The sequence below is a fragment of the Notechis scutatus genome, chromosome 10 (genome assembly GCF_049901735.1).
Source record: "Notechis scutatus isolate UNSWTSFEM ecotype Mainland chromosome 10, rNotScu1.2, whole genome shotgun sequence".
In the NCBI taxonomy this organism is placed as follows: Eukaryota; Metazoa; Chordata; class Lepidosauria; order Squamata; family Elapidae; genus Notechis; species Notechis scutatus.
The window spans coordinates 20,737,578-20,745,427 of record NC_142018.1 but is presented as its reverse complement, the minus strand read 5'-3'; the positions used below and the strand labels follow the sequence as shown (position 1 = coordinate 20,745,427).

At 48.2% G+C, this 7,850-nt stretch overlaps 1 protein-coding gene across 1 annotated transcript; it reads right to left on the bottom strand.

The window, feature by feature from the left end:
- Positions 1 to 6,182: 6,182 nt before the first annotated feature.
- Positions 6,183 to 7,619, bottom strand: SOX3 (SRY-box transcription factor 3). The gene is given in 2 exon segments (XM_026690813.2): positions 6,183 to 6,883; positions 6,886 to 7,619. Coding segments are annotated over 2 exon segments (1,041 nt in total). The 5' UTR covers positions 7,379 to 7,619; the 3' UTR covers positions 6,183 to 6,335.
- Positions 7,620 to 7,850: the final 231 nt, after the last annotated feature.

Sequence of the window (7,850 nt, the reverse complement as noted above, 5' to 3'; positions counted from 1 at the left end):
GAAAAGCACCAAGGACACCAACCTTTCAACCCTGAGCTACAAGTATCCCCCTTTACTGATAAGCCCCTATGTGGGTTTAAAAAGCAATAAATGATAATGAGCCCTGTATTTGAGGTGGATGGCCAGATAAACTGAATCCATCCATTTGTCAACCAATTAAATAATCCAAGGCAGATCCCAATCGCATTAAGAATCGATGCATCCATCCTAGATGGGTTTTCTGGTGTTTTTATTTTTAAAGGCGCTTATAATATTTGTGAAAAAAGCCAAATATTGCTCTCTCTGTGTGTGTAGGGGAGAACTACCTAAAGGAAAGAATTGACATTGGAAGGACTAACTCAAAGGTTTAATGTGTCCTTTGGAGGCATTTTAAAGCCAGTGTGGTAGTGAGAGTTGCAAACGTGATCACAATCACAGTTTCTCCCTATCTGTGGAATCACTAGATCAATTCGATCAAGCTGAACCTAGAGAATATTTTTTTTTCTTTTGCTCTTAAAAGAAATCGTTATCATTTCTTCACCCACCCATCCACCCTAGACAGACACACTTAGTTTATCTATGTTCCACTAATGGCCCTCTTAAACTAATCAAGGGGGTCACAAGTTTTATCAGGATCATCAGATAAATCCTAGGTGGGAAACCTGTGAGTTGAGACAACCCAAATATGCAATCTCACCCAAATAATCCAAGGACCAGTTCTGATACTGGTTAGCCCCCGTGGGGTGTAAATTAATTAAATCAAGGATTAACCCATCCAGTGAGTCTCGATCCAGACACACACATAAAGTTATTCCATCCAGGCAAGTTTTCAATTATTGGAAGAACTTTAGAAAATTTATATTCTGAAAACCCGCAAACTGGGCTGGATCAATTCCCTATGTGAGTGTTTTAATGAAGCTCTTCTCCATTGTCCCTGAGAGCCAAGAGGAAAAAAAAAAACCCTACTTGCTCCAGGGTCTGTTTTTGCTCTTCCATGAAGTTTTTCTTGGTGAAGATGATGGAATAAAGCTTTAATCCCCAAAATGTAAATTTCTGATGAGGATGAAAACGAAACTGAGTCACACCCCAAAACCATCACTCCTTCTGAATTAAAAGAAAATATAACAGTGCTTTTCTCCCCACTTATGTGGACTATATGTTAATAGCCCAATATGCTAAGCCATGGTTTGCTTTAACCATGCTTATTCAAATTGGCTGGGTATGTGTCATCCTGTAACCCAAGTTTTTGCAACCAACAATCTTTTCCCCTTTTTTTCTTTTGAGGGAAAAAAATGTAGAGGAGCACTAAAAATCAAAAGGAAAGATCCTTTCTCGTTATTCTGGACATCGATAATTTCATTTGATATATGTACCATGATAATAAAAGTTGTTATTATTATTATTATTCTTTCCCCAAGCCCTCCAGATAGTTTGTGGACTACCATGGCCATCTTCCCCACACTGTACACACTGGCAGGACTGGATGGGAGATGTAGTCCAGCATTTCTGCACAGGGAAAAGAATACTTTTTTTTCAAAAAAATAATAATCCTCTTAAGTCTTTCTCAGTCTTGGTCACTGGAAGACTTCAACTCCCAGAATTCTCCAGCCAGCCTGGGAATTAAAAAGTCCACGCATCTTCCAGTGGCCAAGATTGAGAATCACTGCTTTAGAGAAAGCACAAAAAAGAGAATTTAACAAGAGAGGGATTAATCCTAGGCTGGGAAAAAGATGAAGGACAATTGGAAAGTTTCTTGAGATAAGATTCCAAAATATCCTCCCCTTCCCCCTCATTCTCAAATGTGCAATAATCTTTTCCAATGTGAACTGGAGTCCTGGGGTACTACATCCATGTTGTTTTCTTAGCAACAGCACAAATATGGTTTGCCACTGTTTCCCAGGGTATTTTTTCCAATTTCCCAGTTTAGTTAACCATGTTCAGATCTCTTGGTGGTCTCCCATCCAAACATTAAATCTTGCTTAGCCTCTTGGGGACCAGCCAAGGTTAGTTAGCTAGACAGACACCTGCACATGGATTCTTTCTATTCTTTGCCCCAAACCATTGCTTGCTTATCTGCAGTTTGTTGCATAAACCACCATTGATTTAAATTCTCATGACCTCCCTGAGTTATAAACTGAGATTTATGAACCCCAGTCATTGAGGTTACACCGCACACCAGATGTCCAAAGAGAGAATCTCTTGTCTGGTGGAGAAAAGTGCATAACCCAATCTTGAGATCTCTGCTCCCCTCATTTTCCTTGAAAAGAGAGAGAGAGAGAGAAAAAATCCAGAAAGAAGAAAAGGAATAAACAGAGGGGGAAAAAAAGACACCTCAAACTTGGGGATGAAATGTTTGAAGGATTTTACTTCAGTGCCAAGTTTGAGAACATCAAACATATAATATAAGCGGCCTTCCCCCTGGACATAAAAAGAGAAAGAGAGAAAGAAAGAAAAGAAAAGAAAAGAAAAGAAAAGAAAAGAAAGAAAGAAAGAAAGAAAGAAAGAAGAAGGAAGGTAGAGAAAAAAGAGAAAAGAAGAAAGAGAGAAAGAAAGAAAGAAAGAAAGAAAGAAAGAAAGAAAGAAAGAAAGAAAGAAAGAAAGAAAGAAAGAAAGAAAGAAAGAGAGAAGAAGGAAGAAAGAGAAAGAAAAATAAAGAAAAACATTAATGGTAGGCAGAATAATAGTTTCCCTCCCCACCTCACCCACCCCCAAAAGAGAGAAAAATCTATATCTTAGTTTGATCCCAATTTTGCAAGTATTGTGGTTCAGTCTTTCTCCATCAATTTTTCTGCATAAAACGCTGCGAAATTACAGGCCGGGGAAGGGAAGAAGAGATTTCATTGCCAAACGCTTGGAATATAAAAAGAAAGATATCCCTTAAAAAGGTTTTAATTTGTAAAGTAGAGCCATCAACAACTTTATACCTTTTGTAGAAGCGATTTAGAAGAAGGGATAAAAGGAAGATTTGGGGGTTGTTTTTCTTTCCCCACTGCTTCATTTTAAATACACGGCGATTAAAAGTTTCCCACCCGGATTCACCCGGGGACTAATTATCTCAAAATCGAATTTCATTTTGCCTACTTTTGAAACCAGCTTTCCTTTCCAAATGCGCCTTTGGTGGCTTAGAATAAGATTATTATTATTTTCCTGGAGGACAAACGGGATAAATAAAATCAAATAAATCTCGGAGGCGCTGTTCACCCAGCCGCTTCAAAAAGCAACAAGTGCCTACGTGTGTGAAACACAAAACAAAAGAGAAAGTCGCCGAAGTATGGGTGGGATAGTGAAAAAAACAAAAACCTTGTGTTTGTCTCTTTTAAGTTAACCAAAGTTCTCTTTTAAGTTAGGAAGTGAAATCCTTTTTTGGGGGGATGGAAACGGAAGAAATTGGGGTTGGGTGGAGGGGGCTAGTTAAGCCAAATCCCCCTCACCCCGGAGACTTCGTTCCCAATTAAAAAACTTCGCCTCCAGCTTTTAAACAGCAGAAACTCTAATCAAAAGCGAGAAAAAAACTCTCTCCAACTTTCCTTCAAAATTACACCCGGCGAAAGACAAAGAAGGAGCGGTCTGACATCCCAACCAACCAACCCCCAAACATCCCCCATCCTGAATAAATCTCGGACTGATTTTGCATTCTGCCTCGGCCAGAATCCTAAAGAGGGTTTGTGGTTTGGTAGTAGAAAGGAAGGAAGGAAGGAAGGAAGGAAGGAAGGAAGGAAGGAAGGAAGGAAGGAAGGAAGGAAGGAAGATTTATTCCGAAATTCAATGAACTCGCTTCCAAAAGGAGAGTTTGGGGCAGGCGCCTTCCTTCCGCCCAACAGAAATAAAAAAGATGGATCCTTAAACCAAAATGTTTTTTTTTAAATTTATTTTAAGAAACAGGGTTTGATTTAAGGACGGGGAATAAAAACGACGACTTTTTTTTTAAAAAAGGATTCTTCTTGGTCTTCAGAATTCCTCCTGCACGGAATTCTCCCGAGTTAGCCAGAAAACTGGTTGCTACAAAATCTCCGCACATCCTTGAAAGGAGGAAAAAATACAGGAGATGTTGGAACGAGGAGGAGGAGGAGAGAGGAAGAAGAAGAAGAAGAAGAAGAAGAAGAAGAAGAAGAAGAAGAAGAAGAAGAAGAAGAAGAAGAAGAAGAAGAAGAAGAAGAAGAAGAAGAAGAAGAAGGAAGGAAGGAAGGAAGGAAGGAAGGAAGGAAGGAAGGAAGGAAGGAAGGAAGGAAGGATGGAAGGAAGGAAGGAAGGAAGGATCACTTGGGACCCTAATTCCTGGATGGAAACAGGAGGAAATAGACAGGCAAGGGCCTCTGGATCGCGTCTGCCCTCAATGGGTCTTCGCGCGCTCGCCGGCGCTGCTCACCGCTCACCTGGAATTCGCGCACGGCTGAAGCGCCTCGTCCTCTCCTCACCTGCCCCTGCTTACCTCCACCTCCGTGGATTTCCAAACACGCGGGGGGAGGGACTGATGGGGAGTTGCGACCGAGCGACCCTTCGGCTCGTTAGTTGCGGAGAGGGGCGCAGACTTTCAAAGGCGCATCTCGTTCCTACAGAGCGAAACTTGGCCCTAGCAGTCGGAATTTCGACGGGGTTATTCCCACGGAAGGAGTCGGCAGTCTTTGATCCGAGTTGGCCCCGCGGGTCGGAGGGAGAGGCGATCCAGACGAAGACGTCCCCCTACTCAAATCATTTAAGAGTGGCGAAACCCTTCCCCCCAAAAAATCGCCTAACACGGGCGGTGTGTATGCGTGTGTGTGTGTACCTTTCTTGGCTACAAGCCTCTTTTAAGCTTGTTTCGCAGGTCTGTCTTGTTCAAGAGTATACAGGAAAAAGGATCGACGAATTCGGATTAAAAAACAAAAAAACTTAGGCACAACGGCGTCAAAGAAAGACCAACGCCCACCCCTCACCCCTTTCCACGCTTCTGCACGGCCCGTTGTAAAAATTTATTGGCCTCTTTTCAAATCTTCTCTCGGAAGGGAATCCTGGAGGTGGAGGAAAGAACTAGCCGAAAACTTTACCACGGTGGGAGCGAAATAAAAAAGGGCCGGGAAGGATTTCTTTCGCTCGCCCACCAAACCAAGCGCGGGAGGGAACAAGAGGAGGGGGGGGGGGAAATACCGAAAAAAACCCACAAGCGTCAGCGGGCAATTCAGAATGCAGCTTACTCTTACCTGAGGGGGGAAAAAAGAATATTTTTCTTCTTGTCGGAGAAATGAAATATCCTTTCCATCACCACCCCCAAAATTATGGACGTGCGTATTGCATTCCATGTCTGAAATACATCGATTTTTCTCCACCAAAGTCTTGCAAATTCGGATTTTCGCCCCGCCGGATCGCGCCACCCAGAGGCGGCCGTCCGACCTCCCAACCCTTTTCTCCGGGGTCGCCTTTACTCCGAAGTAAGCCAGCTGGACCAAAGGCCCTTTGCCCTCCAAGCAGCGGAGAAGGCCCCCTTTTCCCTTTCCCCACAGAAATAGCGAGCTTTCCGCTTCGACCTTAAAAACCAACCGAAAAACCCTGCTTGGCCCGGGTCTCACCCGGGTTAGGAAAACGAGAGAAGCCGTAGAGATTACTTTTTTTTTATTATAGATTTTTTTTTTAAAAAAAAAATTAAGAATCCAGACGGGATTATTTGGAGAGGTTGGAGGGAAGAGGAGGAGTGAGACGGGGAGGGAACGAACGACTCCACCCCCCGAGGAAATAAAAACATGTAAACATTTCACGAGGAAGGTTAACCCACCTCCCCTCTTTATAGAAGTCTCGCTTGGTTTTCTTTCTTTTTCTTTTCCTTTTTTTCAAGAGTCTTGGAAACCAGGGTCCCATAAAACCAGAGAAAGACTGGCTGCGTCATTACGCTCTCCTCCAAACCATCCTTTTCCTCCCTTCCCCGAGGAAAAAAACAACCTCCCGTGGAGTGCTGGAAAAAGAGGAGGGGGGGGACAGGGAGGAGAGGGAGAGAGGAGGGGAGGGGAAAGACAGAGAAATTTCACAGCGCCTTTTGTAAAAAGTCTCTTTTTAAAAACAAAACAAAACAATCCATTGTGCTCTAGGATAAGCCAGGCAAGAAATCCATGGTTTTTTTTTCTTTCTTTTTCTTTACGCGTTCGTTCAAAACAAACCAAGAGGCGGAAGAGGACAAGTTCCTTCGCCCGACGTGGCTCTCCGCAGGCGGGGTGGGGGGAGAAAGAACAAAAAGCAAAAAGGTGGCAGGTGGCTTCCTTCTCAGGAGGGAAGCCAGCCGGACCTGGCGAGAGCCGCGTCCGGGAGCTTCGACGGGGCGCCCGGCGGGGGCAAAGCTGGCGCTTTTCCGGGCCAGGTCGGGAAGTGAGTGGATGGGGGTAGGGGGTCTTTTAGATATGAGTCAGTGGGACGGTGCCGTTGACGGCCGCCCCGGCGGCGTTGTGATAGTGCTGGTGGACGCCGTGGAGACGTCCACTCTGCAGGCTCGACGGGTCGGCGGCGTCTCCGCCGGGCGGCAGGTACATGCTGATCATGTCTCGGAGGTCCCCCAGGCAGGCCCGCTGCGAGTGCGAGGCGAGGGCCGGCGGCTGCGGGGGCGGCGAGCTGGGCTCGGCTTTGACCACCGAGGTCATAGTCCCCAGGCTCATGGCGTGGCTCGACTGCTGCTGGCCGTAAGCGGCGGCGGCCGCGGCCATGCTGTAAGTCGAAGCGGCGGCCGTCATGTAAGGCTGAGCGGCGGACATGATGGGGCTGTACTGGAGGCCGCTCACGTCGTAACGGTGGAGGGACTGGAGCTGCGCGTTGCCCATGGCCGGGTGCTGCCCGTAGGCCAACTGGTCGGGCATCAGCGAGGCGGCCGCGTAGGCGCCGTTGGGCCAACCGTTGACGTGCGCGTACGAGTCTAGGCGCTGCCCGACGCCTACCGGACTACTCACCCCGCCGCCTCCGCCTCCTCCTCCTCCTCCTCCGCCGCCGCCCCGGGACCCCCGTTGGGGGCCAACAAGTTGCCCGGGAGCGCGTACTTGTCCTTCTTCAGCAGCGTCTTGGTCTTACGGCGGGGTCGGTACTTGTAATCCGGATATTCCTTCATGTGGACGGCGCGCAAGCGTTTGGCCTCGTCGATGAAGGGCCTCTTCTCCGCGTCGCTCAGCAGTTTCCAGTCGGCGCCCAGGCGCTTGGAGATCTCCGAGTTGTGCATCTTGGGGTTCTCTTGGGCCATCTTGCGACGCTGACCCCGCGACCACACCATGAAGGCGTTCATGGGACGTTTGACCCGGTCCTGGTCCGGGACGGACGCGTTGGTTCCGCCGCCTCCTCCTCCTCCTGCGCCTCCTCCTCCTTTGCCGGCGCTCCCGGGACCCCCGTTGCCAGCGGCGCCTCCGCCGGGGTTGCCCTGGGGCGGCTTGAGTTCGTTCTCCAGCAGGCTGTACATCGCCGGGGCGGACAGGACGTGCGCCAGCGTGGAGGCCGGGGAGGAAAGCCGAGTCCACGAGAGAGAGAGGGGGGTGGGGGAAATAAATCTGGCGACGATCCGCTTCCCCTCTTTGCTTTCTCGGCAACCCAAGAAGCGGGCAGGCAGGCCGGCCGGCTGCGGCGACTCTCGCTGGCTCTTCCGACGGTGCCCAAACTCTGTCCAGCCACCTAGCTTAGCCAGCCGCCCCCTCCCCGAAACAGCCCAGCAACGGCCTTCTCGTAGTGCCGTTTGATTGACGGCCTATAAATGAGGAGGTGGCGACCAATCAAAGCGCAGCCGCCCCCCCAGGCAGGATGAGGCTCCCCTCCCACCCCAGGCCAAACCTGCAAACTTTTGAGGAAAGCCGCCTGCTGCCTCCGTTGCGCTCTCCCTCCGCTTCCCCCCCGTCCCCAAAACCGCAGCGGCAGAGAGGGGGCAGCACCGACCCCCG